Source organism: Acomys russatus, chromosome 23 (assembly GCF_903995435.1).
Source record: "Acomys russatus chromosome 23, mAcoRus1.1, whole genome shotgun sequence".
NCBI lineage: Eukaryota > Metazoa > Chordata > Mammalia > Rodentia > Muridae > Acomys > Acomys russatus.
The window spans coordinates 39041277-39062453 of NC_067159.1; the positions used below are offsets into that span (position 1 = coordinate 39041277).

At 41.3% G+C, this 21177-nt stretch overlaps 1 protein-coding gene across 2 annotated transcripts in view; it reads left to right on the forward strand.

Annotated features, from left to right (window-relative positions):
• Dnajb14 (DnaJ heat shock protein family (Hsp40) member B14) overlaps positions 1-13861 on the forward strand; it is a 42331-nt gene extending 28470 nt beyond the window's left edge. For both annotated transcript variants that reach the window (XM_051165519.1, XM_051165520.1), the window contains 5 exons: positions 7226-7411; positions 9113-9207; positions 9925-10034; positions 10519-10691; positions 13044-13861. In XM_051165519.1, the coding sequence (XP_051021476.1) occupies positions 7226-7411; positions 9113-9207; positions 9925-10034; positions 10519-10691; positions 13044-13168 (689 nt within the window). In that variant the 3' untranslated portion in view covers positions 13169-13861. The remainder of the gene's footprint in view (positions 1-7225; positions 7412-9112; positions 9208-9924; positions 10035-10518; positions 10692-13043) is intronic.
• The last annotated feature ends 7316 nt before the right edge of the window (positions 13862-21177 follow it).

Here is a 21177-nt window from a genome sequence, read left to right on the forward strand (position 1 = left end):
GGGATAGACTAGACAGTTTTGTCCCTAGCCCCGACACCGAGAACATTCTGCTGTGAACAGGTCAGGTGGACACAGGAAGACTGAGAGGTGGGGAGAAGGTTGACAAACTTGGCACTGAGCACTTAGGAGCAGTGTGGCAGGGCCGCGAGTGTCTGCCACCCTCACATGTTCCAGATTAGGTGATGGAAGACATGACAATCGCCAAACACCAAGCAGCACAGTAGGACTCGGGGGGGAGGGTCGGGGGATAGGGGTGGTAGGGGATGGTGACCGCTCCATAGTGCTCAAATGCCACAGGGAAAGCTGGCCTCACACTGACCAGGCTGGGCTGTTCATCCTTTTCATGACGTAGCAGATGTTCTAATCCCCTGAAGGGATAGAGAGAGGCAGGAGGACTTGGGAGTTTCGCTTCCTTCCTTCCTGTAACTCTTTACTTATGTGTAAGTGTCTTGGCTCCATGCACGCATGTGCACCACATGCATGCCTGGTGTCCTCATCATGTCCCCTGGAACTGAGTCACAGATGGTTGGGAGCCACCATGTGGGTGCTGGTAGCGGAACCCAGGCCCTCTGTAAGAACAAGTACTTTTAACCAGCCTCAGGAGTTCTCATTCATGCTGCACAGTCCCTCTGGCCTATCCCATTCCTTCCGTAGTGTCAGGAGGCAATGTAGGGGCTACACCCCTGCTTACTTGGACATAAACAGCCATTCTCATCCTCACTGGGGTGGCAGATTAGTTACCTTCACACCCACTTTACCAAATGCTTGACATATTTATTTTGGGGTGTGGTTTAAGAACTGTCTGTCTGGGGGCTGGAGAGATGGCTCAGTGGTTAAGAGCGCCGCCTGCTCTTCCAAAGGTCCTGAGTTCAACTCCCAGCAACCACATGGTGGCTCATAACCATCTGTAATGTGATATGGCGCCCTCTTCTGGCTTGCAGGAGTACATGCAAGCAAAGCACTGTATACACGATAATAAATAAATAAATCTTAAAAAAAAAAAAAAAAAAAACCGGGCGTGGTGGCGCACGCCTTTAATAATAAAAAAAAAAAAAAAAAAAAAAAAAAGAACTGTCTGTCTGTCATGAAGGGGAAAGGGCAAGGCTAGTCACACAATGGCAGATAGGAAACAAAGAGAAGAGCTGCGGAAGGAAGCCAGCCAGGTTAGATACTGCTCCAAGGGCATGACTCACATGGCCTACTTCCTCCAGCCAGGCCTCACCGCCTACCTTTCAGCACCTACCATAGAGAGTCATCACATGACTCCATCAGAGGCAGGAGCATGCATTCAGTCAGAGCCCTTGTGGAATTATGGGAAGTCAGCACAGGCACTGGCAGTGCCCAGGCAGTTTGCAGTCTAGTCACGCTGGCAGTTTGGACTTGTCATCACAAAGGGTCATTAGAGGTGGTCTAGTGACACCAGCACTTCGTCTCCATCCAGAAGTAACAAGGCTAGAGCCTCATGGTGTCAGTAAAAATCACACGGAGGGCAGCAATGGGGTTGCCTCTTCTCTTTCTAGCCAGGAGACAACTGTAGTCCTACTATGAGCCTGAAGACCCCATCTCTCTCCAGCATCAGTGAGGACTCCACACTCCCACCTCACTTAGTGGCATCTTAGGGGGAAGGAAGCTGGGTGTCTGTTTCTGCCTCGAAGTGGTGAAGTAGTGTCACCCCCCCCCCACCCCTGTCCCCATTGGAATGGCTGGAGGGAAATCAGTTAAACAGCAACATTGAAGACGCAGAGCTTCACAATTGACAAAGATGTTACCACAGCTGTGGGGCCGGTGTCCTGAAGAACAACCCTCAGTGTGCTTAAAGCAAATATGACCAGCAAAGAAATAGAGTCTGAATAAAGATGAAAAGAGCAAAGTGGAAATTAATTATCAGAAGTAACAAGCTGGGCGTGGTGGCTCATGCCTTTAATCCCAGCACTTCGGAGGCAGAGGCAAGCGGATCTCTGTGAGTTCGAGGCCAGCCTGGTCTATAAAGTGAGTCCAGGAGAGCCAAGGCTACACAGAGAAACCCTTTCTCGAAAAACCCCAAAAATAAAAAATAAAAAAAGAAGTAACGATCTGAAAGAATGAATGTATGAATGGAAGAAAAGGCAGAATGAGTAAAGAACTGATGAGCTAGAAAACAGAAAAGTAGGCGCGTCACACTTAAGCAACCGGGAATGTGGTGCGGACGAAGCAGCAGCTCACAGAGCATGAGGCTGTAACAAAGATCTACTGCTCAGGTCAGTGTGGCTCTGAGAGCGGGAGAAAGACAGAGTTGCATTGTGCTATGATAATCGAAATTTGGAGACTTTTCAAACTTGACCAAAAAATGTAAGATGTTGAGAAATTGGATGAGCCCCAAGGAGTAATCAAAAGCAATGCACAGTGAGAGACATCACAGTCAACCTGCTGAAAATTAAAGACACACACACAGACTAATTAATAAAGTAAATTTTGAGATGAGAAATCTGATGGAAGGCTCCCACTCAGCTTAGTGCTCTGTGGTCCAGTCACTGTTACGGTGAGGAGGTGTCAGGGTGGATAGGGGTGGTCAGTGACTGCCAGATCTGCAGCAGACACGCTAGCTGTTAACAAAAAGAATTCAAGAGATCAAATTCTGTAGGTTACAAGATACAAAATAAACACAAAATCAACTGTACTACATTTTTTCGCAAGAAATAATGTTGACATAGAAATTTTAAAATAGAGAAACATTTACAAAATTAAAATACTTATAAATTTAGCAAAAGCATCACATTTTTTATGTTGGAAATGACACAATAATGATAAAAATCAGAGACTATGTAGAGAAACATAGCAGAACACATGCGAGGGCTGGAAGACTGAACACCCTGAGCATTACAACTGATGGGTACCCAGTCAGCACACTTTCTCCCTCAGTATTGCTCCAGAAGACAGGAGCAAGTTATCCTCACTCACATGGAGAAGCAGGAGAGCTCACACAGGTGGGCAGTGGGTCAAGGTTGGTGTGAACATAGTCAGCACACCTGCTCTCTGTACTCACACTAGCAGTTATCAGAACTGAAGGTGCTAGCAAAGGAATAAGTGATAGATCAATATGAAATAGGGTAGAGAGCCAAGATCAAAGACCTGTATACTATGCCCAGTTGATTTTAGACCAAGCTGCAAAAGCGAGTCTGTGAGGAAGGATGATAACCTTTAAAAACCCCGTTTTAGCATTTATTTGTATGTCTGTGTCTCTGTGTTATTATGTACATGTGATTGTGGTACCCCTGGAAGCCAGAAGAGAGCCCTACATCTTCAGAACAGGAGTTGTAGGCAGTTGTGGGATGCCTGACGTGGATGCTGGCAATGGACTTCTGGTCCTTTGAAAGAGCAGCAAATGTTCTTACCCACAGGGCCGTCTCTCCACCTCCCTAGATAGCTTTTTTAAGAATTGGGTTTTGAGCCTGGCGTGGTGGTGCACACCTTTAATCCCAGCACTCAGGGAGGCAGAGGCAGGTGGATTTCTATGAGTTTAAGGCCAATCTGGTCTACAAAGCAAGCCCAGAACAGTCAGGACTACAAGAGAAACCCTGTCTCAAAAAACCGAACAACTAACCAAACAACAACAAACAAAAAACCCAAAAAGAATTGGGTTTTGAATTATTGGATGTACCTTGGCCACACTTTCATGTTTTATATAAAACACCCAGAATGGGTCACAACTGCAAATAAAGAACAAACATTTATTATCTTATGGGGACATATCTTTAGGATCTAGCACTAGCCAATGCTTCCATGAGACTTCACGCCAAAGGCATGGTTTATGAGGGAAATTAGGGGGGAAATAGGAAAAAAAAATGTTTTCTCTGCTCTATTAAAAGTGTGTAAACAAAAGCTAACATTGAGGGGACTCTGTCAAGCACACATGCAATGAAAGACTAGTGTCTCATATGAAGACCTTTCAGTGTGAAGACTCAGTTCAGTGTAAAACCGGCAGCACAGGGTGCTAGGTGTGGTGCACACTCTGACAGTCCCTGCTGTGGGAGGCTGAGGCAGGAGGAACACTTGCTCCGTGAGTTTAAGAGCAGAATTGCAGTATGATAGGACCCTTTCTCCAAAGATTTTAAAGATAAATGAAAATGGAAAACAATTATTCTTAGCTCCAAATGAGGTATGTGCATGTGTATTGCCCACTCCAAGCTGAGGAAACACTGTAAACAAAGAATGGCAGGTTGTGGCCTCTCCCTCCAGGCATGACGTGGCCATTGCGTGCTTGAACTCCCAGCAGCTACGGTCCTACCTGCCTAAGACTGCACAAGATTGGTCCCATCACCGCTGGTCCACCAGGGGGAGGGGCTCACAAGACTCCGCCCCCTGATTTATAGGTAGTTATCAGCGGCTAGGAGGGCTTCTGGAGCTCCCTGCCATCCTGAGGATCCCTAGGCAGTTGGGAAGGAGGGACATTTCCTCAGTGGTACAGCACTGGTCAATTGCTCCTGCTCCTATGCTTGGCCCTCACCCATATTCCTGTAGGCAGCTGTAATTAAACTAACTGAGGAGTACACAGAGATGTGAAAGGAGGGCCAGGGTGATGTCTCAGTAGGTGAAAGCCTGGGTAGAGTTCACTTGCCAGAACCCATATAAAGATGGGAAGACAGAGCCACCTCCACAGTGTGGTCTTCTGACTTACACACACACACACACACACACACACACACAGAGCAGGTAAACACACACTGACACACACACAAAAGAAATGACATTTTACTGAAGATGATTTTCACATGGCAAAGAAGCCCATGAAAAGAGTTCAGCATCATTAGCCATTAGAGAAATGTAGAGTGAAAGTCCAGAGAGAATTGCAAATATCAGAGTACTGTGCGCCTGTCATGACAGCTGACATAGAAAATGGCAGTGGCTCCTTTTTAAAAGGCTCAGGGTGAAGAGAATGGCTTATTCATGTATTCTTGAGGAGAAATAAAATGAGAATCATTTTTCAGAACCGCTTTGGAAGTTGATCAAAAGACTAATTCTGAGCTACCAACAGTTGAGCAATGCAGTCTTGGCATTTGTCCCAGAGAAATGAACATTTACATTTATACATAAGCCTGTGGTAAAGGCATATAGCGGCTTTATTGTAATAGCCCCAAACTAGAAGGAGCCCAGCTGCCATTCAGGGATGAGCAGTAAAACCAACAGTGCTGTATTTATACCATGGAATATTATGTAGTAATAAAAACAAACATACTTCTGACATGCCACTAGCAGATCAACCTAGATTCTGTGCTCACTGAAAAAAGCCAGTTCCACGGAGTTCCACTTATGTGAAGTAATCCTATTCTTTTTTAAAAAAGATTTATTTCTTTATTATGTATACAGTGCTCTCCTGCCTGTGTGTCTATACACCAGAAGAGGGTCCCAGATTTCATAGATGGTTGTGAGCCACCATGTAGTTGCTGGGAATTGAACTCTGGACCTTTGGAAGAGTAGCCAGTGCTCTTAACCTCTGAGCCATCTCTCCAGCCGAATAATCCTATTCTTATATTGTGTTATTTATACAAGATGTATATTTTTTTATTTTTGTGTGACACAGTCTCAGTATATAACCTAGGGTCCTTCTGCCCATGCACTGACGTTATAAGCATTCATCTCCCCCACCCTAGGCTTTCATTTTTTTCTTTGTTTTCTTGGGGGTTGGGTTTCAGGACAAGGCTTCTTTGTGTAGCCTTGGCTCTCTTGGACTCACTTTCTAGACCAAACTGGCTTTGAACTCACAGAGATCTGTCCGTCTCTTTCTCCTGGAGTTTGGGGATTACAGGTAAGCAACACTGTGCCTGGCCACTGAGGACTTTCAGCATCCTAGCAAGGATAAAACTAGGGAAGTGGCCAAAAGTTCAGTAGTTGTCAGGGGTTGAAGAGAGGCGTGGCAGGGACAGAGTTGAGTATGGTTGTAAAGGAGGAGCCTTTAGGGCCAGTGAGATGGTTCGCCTAGTATAAAGGTGCTTGCCATGCAAACCCAGTAACCTGAATTCCATTCCCAGAACTCACAGAAAGGTGGTAAGAAAGAACCAACTCAACCAAGTTGGAGCCATGGCCTGTATGCCTACAGCACACACCGTGCATATACACAAAGTGATGAATTAAAGTACTTGAAAGATGGCTATAGACTGTTCTATACTCTATTGATGGTTAATGTCAGTACTCCATTTATGATTCTTTGCTATAGTAGATAAGATAGTATCATCCAGGGAAATTAGATTTAAAAATGTGAGGATTTCTATTTTATATTTTAGAACTGCATCAATTTATAATTACTGCAAAGTAAAATATTTAAAGAAAAAACTAATCAAAAGGTCTTTTATGTGCAATAAATGACAGTGAGGTAGAAATGAGCTTTGTAAAGTTTTGACCACCAAAGTAAAATTTGTATTTAATTCTCTACATAACAAGGAGCTGTAAACATTACTGATTTTGCACATGTACAAAATGAGTGAATAGTTCAAGGATAGCCTGGGCTATCTACTGAGACTCAGCTAGAAAAACGAAACACAACAACACAGAAGACTTCATGCTAGACCCTTAGCTCTGCACTTAAAGCATAGATGGTCCCTACTCTCACTTGGGACTTCTGTCTTAAGGGAAATAAATTGTTTGGAAATAAAATCAGTGTTAGTGTGCAAAAAGAAACATGAGATTGTTAGTGGCGATGTCTTGGGTGTTGACCTCAAACAACTTACTTAGCAGCAAACCTTGGGATCCTTACTGTGAAGTTGAAAATATTAATGGGTAAAGTGCAGAAATGGCAGGGTCTCAGTACACAGTAGTGGATACTGCTGTGATTGTTTTGAGCCATGTTGCTTGTAAGGGTGGCCTTGAATTTTTACTCCCCCTGCCTCAGCTTCCCAAGTGCTGGAATTATAGGAATGTGGCCCCTATCCATGGTGTGTAGGTTGAACAATCTTGATGAACGGCTTGATTTGGGAACACAAAGGAGTTTAGAGGCGAGGGCACAGTCTTGCAGCGGATAGACGGGCAGTAAGAAGAGTTGGCTGGTACAGAAAGCTACACTGGGAAATAACATGTGATGTTGCACATTATGCATGCACTAGTTAGAAGGAGTCATTACTGTTTCATGAATTCTTCAGTTGGTTTCAATAATACTTGAGTTGACGCTGCTGTGTGTGGGACAGTCTTCTACGGAGTAAAGACTCTGCTTTCCAGCACTTCTTGTCCCCCCCCCCCTTTTTTTTTTTTTTTTTAGAGATTGGAAATGCCTATGCGGTTTTAAGCAATCCAGAGAAACGAAAACAGTATGACATCACAGGCAGTGAAGAGCAAGCCTGCAGTCAGCAGAACAACGGCAGGTTCAATTTCCACCGAGGCTGTGAGGCCGACATCACTCCGGAAGACCTGTTTAATATCTTCTTTGGCGGGGGATTTCCTTCAGGTACTCCAAGTTAACTGCGTTTCCTCAGCCAGATTTCATAAAGACTTGCAGCGTTCTCACCTGGGCTGCTCTGTTTTGAGTCAAGAGTTTGACCCTAGCACGGAACTCACTGTGTAACCCACGGTCATCTCTAACTTACAGCAATTCTCCTGCCTCAGTCTCCCAGGGGTTGGGTTATAAGCTTGAGCATGAGGCGCTCCCTGCATTTCCTACAGTGCTGGCTTTTTGCCAAAGGAGGGACAAGGTTAAGGGCTGCCGCTGTAACCAAGCCTGCCTTTTCCCTACAAAGTACTTTAATTAAAAAAAAAAAAAAAGTTGGGCTGGAGAGGTGGCTCAGAGCTTAAGAGCACTGGCTGTTCTTCCAATGGTCCTGAGTTCAGTTCCCAGCAACTATTCGGAGGCTCATAACCATTTAGAGTGACATCTGGTGCCCTCTTATGGTGCACAGACACACATGCAGGCAGAAGCTTATAAAAATAATAAATAAATCTTTTTTAAAAAAGAGTTGAAGAGTGCAGATACCTTGTTTTATTAAAAACTGAAGAAAAGGAGTACAGGCAGCCAACCTGGAGGCAGTGGATCATAATCATTACAATCAGAGGAAGCATCTAGAACCTGGCTGGGTGACTGACCTTGGTTCCCTGAAGCCTCACATGACTTTACAGACTGCTAATGCCATTGTATGTAAACGTTTTCATCCAGATCTGATTGATACGCATCTTTTTCGGTACATTTTTGTTGTGGTGCAGTAGTAATAACCACTTGAGCAAAGCTGTTAAAAATTGTAGTTTTCCACTGAATAAACAGACCTTACAGTGGGGGTATGAGTAGCATAGACTCTTATTTTCACTGCGTGTGAACTGTTTATGTGGGAATGGATCTAAGAATAGTTTCTTTAAGTTCTAGGTTGTTTTTGGCATTCACTTAAGGTGCTTATTCAAAATGAAAATTCGACCTGATGTTCTCTTAATATCTTTGAGAGCAACAGTTCTCATCGATAGGATATTTTACAAAGCATCCTTGAGTTGTAAAAACACAAACGAATGATCAAAACTGGAACCCATGTTTTGACAAATTGGAATAAAGTATCTCTAAGAAAAGTTACTAAGTTAGGAATTTTGACTGAAAATATGCTGGGAGCAATCAGAAATCTTTGAAACAATCATTTCTTTCCTAATAGTTTGCAGTTCTCTGTTACTTATAACTTGGTTTACTTTGTCAATCATCTCATTTCTGGATCTTCACCCCATTTGAAAAGACTGTCCGTCTTTTGTATTTCCATCTGTGATCCGCTTATAATGTAATATATAAGCACTTAACATTAATTATAATGCTCTTTAGATTTTTAGATGTGTTTGTTTCATTTAAGTGCAGAAATCAGAATTTCCAGAGTAGAAACTATCACCAACAATGATATGTAGTGTCATTGAGGAATTCTTACCCACATTTTTGCAAAGAAATTTCAAAAGCTGGGTGTGCTAGCTCATGTCTGGTTTGGACAGTGTAGGTGAGACGATCAGGCAGTACACATTCATTGCTCCAAACAAACATCCACTATTTTAGTAACTTTCAAGGAGGGTGGGCATAATGACATGTGCTTTTTAGTCACAACAAGGTGAACATGTACATTGAAAGGCCACGTTGTTTTTCCCCATCACATCACAGTGGCTTCCTAAGTTAACCTTGCTTTTAATTTTCCAGGTAGTGTACATTCATTTTCAAATGGCCGGGCCGCCTACAGCCATCAACATCAGCACCGGCACAGTGGGCACGAAAGAGAAGAAGAAAGAGGAGACGTATGTTTATCATGTGACTGTAAATCTCAGAATGACAAATTCCAGTTCAGAAAAGCAATTAGGATTGACTAAAAATAGGGCAAGTTGTTTTAGGAAATAATGGGTTTTCTCTTAGCAAGTGTTTAAAAGAGACTCAGAAATCCTTCGAGAATAATGTGGGCACATGAGGTGAGGTCAGGGTAGAGTTGGTGGCAGCATGGATCTGTCGACTTGCTGTTGCATAGTTCTGACAAAGGTGTGTCTGTATTTTGCATGTTCTGAAGCTGGCTTCTTTTGATTGATCCTAAGATTTAGAAATGATGCTGAAAACCCGTAGTTAGAAGTATCTTTGCCTTTGCTTGGTTCTAATGCAGATATGCCTGATTGCCTGTATTGGTTTAGCTTCTTGTATAGAAAGCTGAATGGAAAGGACACTTGACTAGCCATGAAGAAGAAGCCTGAGGCCAGCTCCAGCTTGTGTCCAGTGCCCTCACAACCCAGTCATCTGTATGACAGCGGAGGGCTTCCTTATCTCTACAATGGGCTCAGAGCATAGCATCGCATTTCAAACTCTGGGGAGTTTGTACTTTAGAGGTGTTAGTGGAAGGGTGGGTTTACCCAGCAGGTTCGGAAGCACTGCCCGCACTGGCCGCAGGTGTCCCTTGTACATAGAGGAGTGGGTGGCAACCTCTGGCTTGCTGGCAGCCACAGTCTGTCCCTCTCTGATCTTTTTTACAGGGAGGCTTTTCCGTGTTTATCCAGCTGATGCCCATCATTGTATTGATCCTTGTGTCATTGTTAAGCCAGTTGATGGTCTCGAACCCTCCTTATTCCTTATATCCCAGATCGTAAGTAGCTAAGAGAAGTTTTGCAAAGTTTAATCATTGCCATTTCTTTTTTTTCCCTTGAAGGGTGTTGTAAGTGCTTACTGTTTTACAAGAAAATCTCCAATTTTAAAAATAGTTAACATAAGTAATACAATTGTGTGATTCTTGGTGGTGTACTCTTCTGCCCGCTATGAATAAACTCAGAAGTTCTGTCTTTGAATTTGAATTTAATGCAGTAGTTAGTACACTGACATGAAAGACAAAAAAAAAAAAAAAAAAAAAAAAAAAAGGGTCTTAGATGAGTGTCGTCAACTGGGAAACAACTTAACAAAGTAAACAGGAGATAAAGGAAGCTTAACCAAAATGGGTACGCTCTGAAAAGTGGCTTGAAACAGTTTTTGAGAATGTAACTAATGCTGATGTAATTTCCTTTCATCTTTGCTCCATGATTTGCATAGAAGGACATAGTCCTAACTGAAAGGATGATCATGCCTCTCTTTTGCAGTGGATCAGGACAAACTATTAAAATGCAGACGGAAAACTTGGGCGTTGTTTATTACGTCAGTAAGGACTTTAAAAGCGAATATAAAGGAACACTACTACAAAAGGTAGAAAAGAGCGTGGAAGAGGATTATGTGACTAATATTCGAAATAACTGCTGGAAAGAAAGACAGCAGAGTAAGTCTTTCAATTATTTTTAATATTTTAGAAAAAACATCCTTTAGAGTCTTTGGAATCATCACTGTCAATTTCCTCCTTAAGGAGAGCTCTGAAATCACCTGGTATATCATTGGAATTCAGTACGTGAAGAGGTACACTCAGCCCCTGTGTTTGAGGCATCTCTCATCCATGGATTCAATCAGTTGTCAATCAAAACTATGCAGGAAAAGAGCTGTTGTATCTGTCCTGAGCGTGCGCCAATGTTTTCGTCAGTGTTCTTTAATCCATCCAGTATCACAATTATTTGCATGACATCTCTACCATATTAGGCAACATTTGTGAGATGGAGGGAACATACAAAGAGGATATATGTAGGTTATATGCAAATACGGATGTTTTGTGTAAGAGACTTAAATGTCCTGGTATCTTAGTGTCTGGAGACCCTGGAAGCACTCTAATATTGAGGGTTGATTGTAAGGATTTGTATACCTGTGGCAAACATAGTAATTGGCACAGTGTTAAGAACTTACTAAATGGCTGTTGTCTTACTGTGTTTAGGAAACATTTTGTTGAGTAGATTGCCTTACATGGTACTTTTTGCAGTCACACGTTATCTGGACGACCAAGTTACTTCTCTCCATGCTAGCCTAGCTACTTTATCATCATGTTAAATTCAGTAAGCATGTGACATAGTGGCCCAGACCAGTCAGTGTTCAGTGTTATCTGCTTAAGCAATGATGCTGATGGAATCAGTGCTGTGCAGGTCTTGCAGAACACAGCCACTGTGAGTTCATGAGGCAGCGGTGATGCTGATGGAACCAGTGCTGTGCGGGTCTTGCAGAACACAGCCACTGTGAGTTCATGAGGCAGCGATGATGCTGATGGAACCAGTGTTGCGTGGGTCTTGCAGGCCACAGCACTGAGTTCATGAGACAGTGATGATGTCATGCCTTGTGGACCTCATTCCCCACCCCCGAGCCTTCCCAGCTCTCCATTCCTCCCATCCTCCCTGAGCTTTAGAGGTGATGACAGAGATGCCCCGTTCAGGGCTTAGCTTATAAATCTGCAGTCCCCACCACCAATTGCAAGAGAAGCTTTCTCTTCAAAGCCAGCAGCATGTTAGTTGTGGGATATAAACAAGTGTTTGAGGACTAGTTCACTGTATCCATTTAGCAAAACAGCAGCACAGCTTCTCCAGCTGAGCCTGTGGTGTCCCAGCGGTAGGTTTTTGACCAGGCTTGCAGTACCAGATGTGAATACTGTCCTGTGGAATGGACCTCAGCTTCAATCAGAAAGTGGTTGGTTACCCCCATATCAGCCATAGCACTATTGTGTGATGGGCGCACACTGCCTAGGAGATTACTAGACTAGCACCCAGAATCCACAGCTCACTAAGACTGCTCATAATAATTCTTTGTCAGCCTTCATAGCTCCTTTGGCACTATGAAAGCTCTCTGGGAAAGAGTAGGCTCTTCGCTCAATCCTAGTTTGATTTTCCTGTGACCAAGCATGTAATACGTTCAGCCATAAGGTCTTATTGTTCTACCAGGCAGAATTATGCTTATTTATTCGAGTTGTGTTTATGTGTGGTATTTTGCATATATGTGGAGGGGATGCATATACATTCCAAATTTTTGCCATGTGTGAAAGCACACCCAATCCTGGCACTTGGGCGATGATGCAGAAGGACCACAGGTTTGAGGCCAGCTAGGGCTAGCTAATGAAACCCATTCCCAAGAAGAAGAGGAAAGTGGAGGAGGAAAAGGAGGAGGGACTTATTTTATGTTGTATTCTTAACTGTTGGAATCATCACAAACCACAACAGATACAGCCACTGGTGGTCATGAATCTCAGGGTGTGTTTTAGAAAAGCCCGAGAGGGTGTTCCAGAGCAGTGCCTTCAGCCACGTGGCTCGGGGGGGGGGGGGGGGGGGGAGGGCTCTGGGAGGGGGTGGCAGGGCTCTAGCCTTAGTTCCTTTTGATGTTGGTTCTATGTGCTGAGTCCAATGTAAGTTTATATATAAAATCATCCAATGGCTGTGGTGGTACATGCCTTTAATCATAGCACTCAAGAAGGAAGGTAGGAGGATCTCTGGGTTCAAGGCCATTCTGGTCTACATAGTGAGCTTCAAGACAGCCAGGTCTATGTAAAGACCCTGTCCAAAAGTTTTTTTTTTAAATTATTGTTTTTGTTTTTAATAAAAGAAAACGTCCTAGTGAAATAGTTGATAGAAATCATACTTGATTCTTTCTTCAAAGTCAGTCAAGAGAAATATATATGTAAATACATGAACCTCTCTAAAATGCTATTTAAACTTGAGCAACAAAGGTGAAGTAATTTATTATTAACAAGCAAACATTTTGTATACAGAAACAGATATGCAGTACGCAGCAAAGGTATACCGTGACGAACGGCTGAGGAGGAAGGCAGATGCCCTGAGCATGGACAACTGCAAAGAGCTCGAGCGGCTGACCAGCCTCTACAAGGGCGGATAAGCCCGGAACCGGCCACTGGTGTTGACGTACTCTGTCTTTTCTGTACATTTCATTTTGCTGTGAAGCTGAGGAAGATTTGATTAAAGACTAGGCTGAGTAGTTGATTCCTGAAATCTTGGACTGTTAATGATCTACTGGCTCACTTCAATAGTAAAAACTGAAAACTAAATATTTTAGTATGCTTCTGCAATTACTTTCATTTAAAACCTTATATGATTCCTTACAATATCTGGAGAGGATTATCACACCTGTAGCAATTGCCAGTTTTTGTGATTCTCCATTATTCCTTTGCCATGTAAATATTTTTAGAATGATTTTGTGTACATATGAGCGCTTGCTTTTTATTTAAATTATTTTAGTGTTTAGCTCCGTGAGACCCTTTGTTCAGGCGGGTGGAATGGATATCAGTGACATAGTCACATTTTCCATTAGGTGTTTGGGTGTGTGGAGTTTAAACAAGGAACATTTTTCAAAAAGAAAAAACAAAACTTTATGTAAAATCTTCTATCAGTGTAGAAGGAATTGACATTTTAAATATTGCTCTTATATTCCAGAATATGTAATGAGATGAATGAACTGGTGTATACTATCAGTATGCTCTTTAGTTTTATGAATTGCTAAGCCATACATAGGAATGAAATGCTGTAAGATAGATTTTAAAGAAAATATAATGATAAATATTATGCTAAATGAGTTTTCAATGGCAAGTTGCAATTATTCCATTTGCAATTCCAGTAATTAAAACTTAGCCCCAAATGTTCACTTATGTGTCTTTCAAGGTTATTAAAGCTTATGAAACAAAAGATGAACTTTCTTCCCATGGAAATTCAGTTTCATGGAGCTAATTGAAGCAGCACCCCAAAGCAGATGGATCTTCTACAAATAAGTAGTAGAACAAAATGACCGCAACACCCAGCTTTGTGCCTTTCCGCCTGCAGTTGGCTTACCTGACAGCATGGTCTGTTGGGCAGTCCTGAGCAGAGACAGAGGAGCAGCTCGAGCAGTGATTGACAGCAAGCAGCTAGAGCAGTGATTGACAGCAAGCAGCTAGATCAGTGATTGACAGCAAGCAGCTAGAGCAGTGATTGACAGCAAGTACCTAGAGCATTGATTGACAGCAAGCAGCTAGAGCAGTGATTGACAGCAAGCAGCTCGAGCAGTGATTGACAGCAAGCAGCTAGAGCAGTGATTGACAGCAAGCAGCTAGATTAGTGATTGACAGCAAGCAGCTAGATCAGTGATTGACAGCAAGCAGCTAGATCAGTGATTGACAGCAAGCAGCTAGAGCAGTGATTGACAGCAAGCAGCTAGATCAGTGATTGACAGCAAGCAGCTAGATCAGTGATTGACAGCAAGCAGCTAGAGCAGTGATTGACAGCAAGCAGCTAGATCAGTGATTGACAGCAAGCAGCTAGATCAGTCAGCCTAGAGTCGTGATTGACAGCAAGCAGCTAGATCAGTGATTGACAGCAAGCAGCTAGAGCAGTGATTGACAGCAAGGCATCCGAGCATTCTGAGCTCTACCAACCAGGCCACTCATCAGATACTTAGAATGAGCTCCTTGTAATTAAATCTGTAGTATACAATGGGCAAACACAGCTGGAACTTGAAGTCTTGGTGCTTAGTGGGATGGCTGTGACTTCTGGTCTTGTATGTTTAATGGTAGTGATGGCTTAATGGTTCTGCTTCATACAGTTAAAGAATTACAAACACGTTTTTGGTAGTTTTTTGTCATTCCTCCACCATCCCTTGCTCATGAATGAGAATGTCAGGCAGAGTGGCATTGTGCTTTTGCTTAAGGATTTATGTCGTTGGTTTATGTCATCTGTCGAACTCTCTTTAAAACAGTCTCTTATGTTCTGCCGTCAGATTCTCCAATAGAAATACCTGACTATAATAGTGGGTTAAATTACACACATTCTCCTAAGAGTCTGCACAACCCAATCAACCTTCTAGAAACATGGCCTTTAATAGGAGAGCTACAAAGAAAGTTGAGGCTTGTTGTCAAGTTTTCACATAATACATTTAGTGTGAAACTATTAAAATGCTATATATCTAGTCATTTTTAATATAAAAAACCTTTTTCATCACAATCTACATATTTTTGTTACTCTCTAAATAGAATCTGAGAGATAACTTGAAAAGACCATGTTCCTCATTACCTGCTTCCCCAGGATGTGGCTGGCCATGTTGACTCCTCTGGCGCAGCCTCCTCCGCATGCTCTCATGAAGGCCAAGGGCTTGACATAGGAATCACCACTCTTTGCTTGGAATAAACCTAGGGCTCAGTTCTACACAAGTGCCACACTCACAATTTCAGGGCACTCTCAGTCTTGTTCTTAGAGCCTTCTGAGTTCTGCTCCCTTCAGCAAAATCCTGTCTGACGATTAGCCTGAATCAGTGCTGTTGGTCCATGTGAATGGTTCTCTAAGGTTGCATGCCTCTGAACACAACTGTTCATATTTCCTATCCTTTCATTAGCATCTTCTTCAGCTGTCATTTCAGTGTTCGCTTTGCAGATTTCTGAATTCCATTGAACCATTATTATTTTTTCAGTTTCTTTGCGTCTTGTTCTCTGGTACAAGATGATGGATGAAGCTTAGAGCTTCTCCCAGTGTCCTCTGGTCCTTGAGGAGGCTGCCATGATGCTTTTGTGATGTTTTTTAGTTCTTGCTTGTTCTCTCTCTCTCTCTCTCTCTCTCTCTCTCTCTCTCTCTCTCTCTCTCTCTCTCTCTCTCTCTCTCTCTCTCTCTCTCTCTCTCTCTCTCTCTCTAATTTTGAGTCAAGGTCTTGTAATTGTAGCTGGCTGGCTGAAACTCTAAATGGGGACCAGGCTGGCCTGGAACACCCAGAAACTGGCCTTCGCTCCACCCCCCCACTCCCCCACCCATGCTAGGATTAATGGCATGTGCTCTTACTCCTGATAATACAAGTTATTTTCAATCAGAGAAATGCATAGTTTTCCATTTGCCATTAAAATGATGAATCTCGTGTTTAGCATATCCATTGAAATGTACATTCCAAACTCTCTAGTTTTTAAAACTCTATGGCAACTAAATTCTTAAGTTTCTTGTTCAAGAAGGTCCTTCGCTCTTTAAGTCCAGTGCACTTTTTTGGGGGGTCTTCATTTTTCTACTTTCGATCTAAAGAATGATGCATTGTACACGTTGCTTCAGCTCAGTAACCCTTAGTTTTCCTTTTCATCTTCAGCCAGGTTTGCACTGGTCATCTCAGTCAGCTCAGCTTAGCTTTTGCTCCTTGCTCTTAGGGTAACCGTTAACTCAGAGCATTCAACCTCAGGCTTTTGGGATTCAGCCTCTCAGTCATTCCTGCAATTCTTGCAACTGTTTGGAGTGGTTTTAATTATTCTTATGCTTAGTGTGTGTGTGTGTGTGTGTGTGTGTGTGTGTGTGTGTGTGTGTGTGTGTGTGTGTGCAGGAGCTAGTTCTCTTTCTATACCTGTTCAATTCTATGGATTGCATTCAAGTCATTAGACTTATGCAGGAAGTATTTTACCGCTGAGCCATCTTCCCAACCCTCAGATTGTCTTATAGCTTTTAATTTCGTAGGTGGTGTCATCAGAGAGACTTTATATAGATAGGGCTCTTTCTTCTGGGTAACTATGTGTCATCTTTTCATTTTCTCTCTTCTGTTTTTTAAAATGTGTTTTGTTAGCACATATAACCTAGATATAACAATGGGTTTCATTATGACATTTTTATGCACTCATATAATACATTCCATCATCTTTACCCCCATTACTCTCATTCTTGCCCTCCTACTCCACTGATCCTTTTTCCTGCTTGTCTCTCTCTCTCTCTCTCTCTGTTCAAGTCTTGTTGCTGTTATTGTTGATGCTGTTGACATTGGTGTTGTTGATGATATTATTGTTGTTGCTGATGATGTTGTTGCTGTTGATGATGACCCAAAGAATTTTCATTATGGTTGCATGTAGGGGCAGAGGTGAGGGTTATATACAGGAACACAGGCACCAGTGTTCTCCCTTCCTCATCAGCCACTAACTGGCCTATATCCTCAGGGAGGCATTGGGCAAAATGGGCCCTTCTTCCCTCCAGGGCAGGATGCGGAAGGCCAATTTTATAGAGACCTTGTGCAGACTCACAAAGTGTGATGACTGTGTCATGGCCAGAAAATGGTGTTCCACAACTTCACCCCTTCTTGCATTATTTTCACCCCATCTGTAATGTTCGTTGAGCCTCAACGTGGGTAATGTTGGATGCTTCACTTATGCTGAGCACTCAGTGGTTGTGTCTTCTCATTACTATGGCCGTCTCATTACTGTGAGCTCTGCAGCTACTTCTGTCTACTACAAAAGAAGTTTCTTTGACAAAAGCTGGCTGTAGCACTCACCAGTGGGCTCAAAACATAGCAGGCAGTTTGTTGTCTTTTTATTTTAGTGGAAATCTCTGAAGTTGCAAAGTTCTGTTTTCGTGTTAGTGTGTTCTGTGGTCCTCGTGGTTTTACATTTGAGAGTCTTGATGTGCACTGGTATTATTTCCTATCTTTTCTCTTTTTCTTCAAGTAGTTTGCTGTTCCTATTTTCTATTTGCCATTCATTGAATTACAAAATATAGAAGCCGCATGAATTTTTGAGTCATCCTTGACAGGGGCCATGCTAATTTATGTATTGTTCTGCTGTTAAGTACATGTCCTACAAAAGTGAACCCATGTCATAGAACTTTAATATTCTCTTGAGCCTGTATAATAAAATATTCTCTTGAGCCTGTATAATAAGTCCCTTAAAAGTGTAGCATTCTAATTAACTTTGAAAGCTCATATCTATCTGAAAATTCATAGAAATTTGAATGAAAGTTTTAATGTATTTTTTCCAGTTTTAGTGGGAAATGTACACTAACATGATTGATATTTATAGGAACCAAACCTTCCTAATCCCACCTTAAAGGGATAGAGAGGATAGGTCAGGTTATCAGATTAAGAGACATTAACACAGTATGAAGTCATATATGGCTTCGCACAGTATTATGTTTTGGATTTGTTGCTGCATCTCATCACATTTATTAAATTAAATTAAATAATTGTTAGATTAAACAGAAGTTGAAAATCACTGCAGGAGTGGTTGATTGAGTGCCTGGCATCTTTAGCTACATATAAAGTAAGTTGGTAAAGACTGAATCCTTAATGCTGCCTGTACTGTGGAAAGAACTAGTTGGTATCTTTGAATTTAATTTTATGTGTCATTAGGTAACTTGAGCTGAAAGATTTTTGTGTTTGCTGTTTACTCTTATAATAAAAATCTCAATATCTTCAAGTCATATTTTTAGCTACATGGAGTTTCTTAATTTCATTGATCACTTTCATCTTTACTCAGTAGCTCTTTACCTTTGCATATTAATTAAGTTTCCTAGTTTTTTCTAAGTTTGGAAACAATAGTTGTAATTATTAATAATTGGCATTTTGTCCCTTTATACATAGAGAAATACACACACACAGCTTGGGAGGAAAGGAAACAGCACATTTTCTCCTTTCAATCCCCTTATTCCGGAGTCACTGCTAATAGTTATTTAGTCATCTCCAATTCTTAGGAATTTTTTAACCAAGTATATTGATTGAATGCTGAGAAATCTCAAATTTTACATCTAATGGGAGAAAATAACATTTTGAGACCTGCTTTCATAACATTACATGCTTATTTATGATTTTCAAATAAGGAAAATTAAGATCTTTAAGGTATACAGTGTGTGTGTGTGTGTGTGTGTGTGTGTGTGTGTGTGTATACCAATGCATTAATGTACACTTTTGTGTCAGCTCAGGTGTTCACAAGAACAGGAATATGGAATGCCAGCCCTTAATTTCAAATGCACTTTTATGCTTAATTTTTCTTACTGTGTTAAACCTTTTACACTGATATGTAAAATAAAAGAAATGAGTTTTGACTCCCTTACCTTTATTAATAATATTTGAAATGCAACTGTTTAACACATGATATGGTTGTTACTGTGTATTCAAATATTTCATTAAAAAAACACTCCAACTTTTTAAAGCAATGAAATATTTCTTGGTGGACTAGAGGGCCAAATGAGCCATCTCTTCAATTAGGTGAGTATGTGACAAAGGACCAACTGGTTTAAAGAGGAATGAGTGTCTTTATTTAACTTCTCCACATGAAGCCTGAGCTTTGTTCTGGATATTTTGCTGTCCATCTCTCTACTGAGTATGGCAAACAGAAAGGAAGTCTGTAACAGTTTTTATTATCTGTATTGGAAAGTGTATGAAAATAACCAGCCTAATTTCAATCATGAAATAGCTAAAAACCCTTGTCTAGGAGCCATATCAGAGCAGTTAAAATCCTTAAAATTCTCTGTAAACCAATGAAAATGAAAGAATAGCCTGACAATAACCTCCACTTTCTTTTTTTCCCTCTAAAATCTAGTTTTTCTTTACAAATAGAAGTCAGGCCTCGTAGCTCACACATGTTGCCCAGCACTTAGGAGACCAAGTGAGGCAGGGGAGTAATGCATTGGAGGCCTGGGTACCTTGTAAGACTCTGTCCCAAATACAATAAAAAATAAATAAAATGAAATACATACAACCAGGTTATTCAAGCGATTCTTGCAAACCTTTAATAATCTGTAGGCATCACAGTCCTGAATCCAGGTTCCCCTTTTGGTCTCATTTCTATAAGACAGATACTTTCTTATAAATGGAAACATTTTTTCCTCAAAGCAGTTATTCAAGACATGCTCCTTATATTAAGGATTATGTACCACAGTTTTGTAAGCGCCCTCTGTGTAACTTTTTCCTATTGCGTGATTCTTTGTCAATTAATTTGATCTTCTGCTGGTGTAGGGGCCAATAGATTTGTGAATATTCTGTGGATGTGTCCATGTATAAGTGTATATATATAAATGTATATATTTTCCAGCTAATACCTCAGATGTGTGATTGTTTAACAAGTACCATACTATTTGCACAGAGCAGGGCTTCCATTAGTAGGTTCTTATTTCAAAATTGGACCATTAGTAAATACAACTTTATTGGTGTGAAATCTTTCAGTTGACCTCCATGTTTTAATGCACATTCCTTTTACAAGACCCATGTGTCATACAAAAGTGTATCTTTCTGAGTCTGGTAATCCAGAACTGGTTATTGAAATGTCCTGGCTTAGTAAGTTATTAGAACTTGGGCTGACTGGTTGCTGAGAGGAGACAGGCACCTGATGGCAAGTGCCAGCAAGTGTTTCTGGTTTACCTGTGAGATTATGCTTAGCCTTTCAGTGGGAATGTCAACTGACATAAGAGGGAACTTGGAGTGGCACTGTAGCATTTTCATCAGTACCGTCAAAATCTATTGTTTTTGGGTTAGGTGACTACAGTAAGAAAGAAACAATTGGTATTTGTAATTTATTTGTATTAAAAAGTGCTTATTATCATTATTATTATTATTATTATCTGGTCTTTAAGTTACTATGTAAGACCTTCCATTTAAATATTTAGTTTTTTTTCCTTTTTTTAAGCTGCAGGTAATTTCCAAGGTGTGATACAGATTTTCAAGGTCTAGTGAGATTTTAATGGAAGCCTTGTGTGTGTAAAATGAAGTGCTATTGGTTAAGGTGTTCTTCGTATGCATTCAAGATCACATAATTAAGTTTAACAATGAAAGATCTGATTTGTAAAAATTTAATGTTATATCAGACTTCTATAAGATTTCATGTGAGAACTCTTAAGCTGCTTTTGATTTTTAATGAATGTTCTATAATGAATGATTTACCAATTTTTGTCTTTCAGTCTCTGTAATTTATCTCAACATATTAATAAAAAGAAGGGATGTTCTCACCATAAAAGGCTTATCTTCATTATACTTATTCTTTTTGGGGGGGGATGGGGAGGATCCAAGGTCTCACTATGTAGCTCTCCATGTCCTGGAATTCACTGTATACATCATGTTGGCCTGGAATTCACAGAAATCTGACTGCTTCTGCCTCCTAAGTGCTGGGATTAAAAGAAAGGCATGCACCACCATGCCCAGCA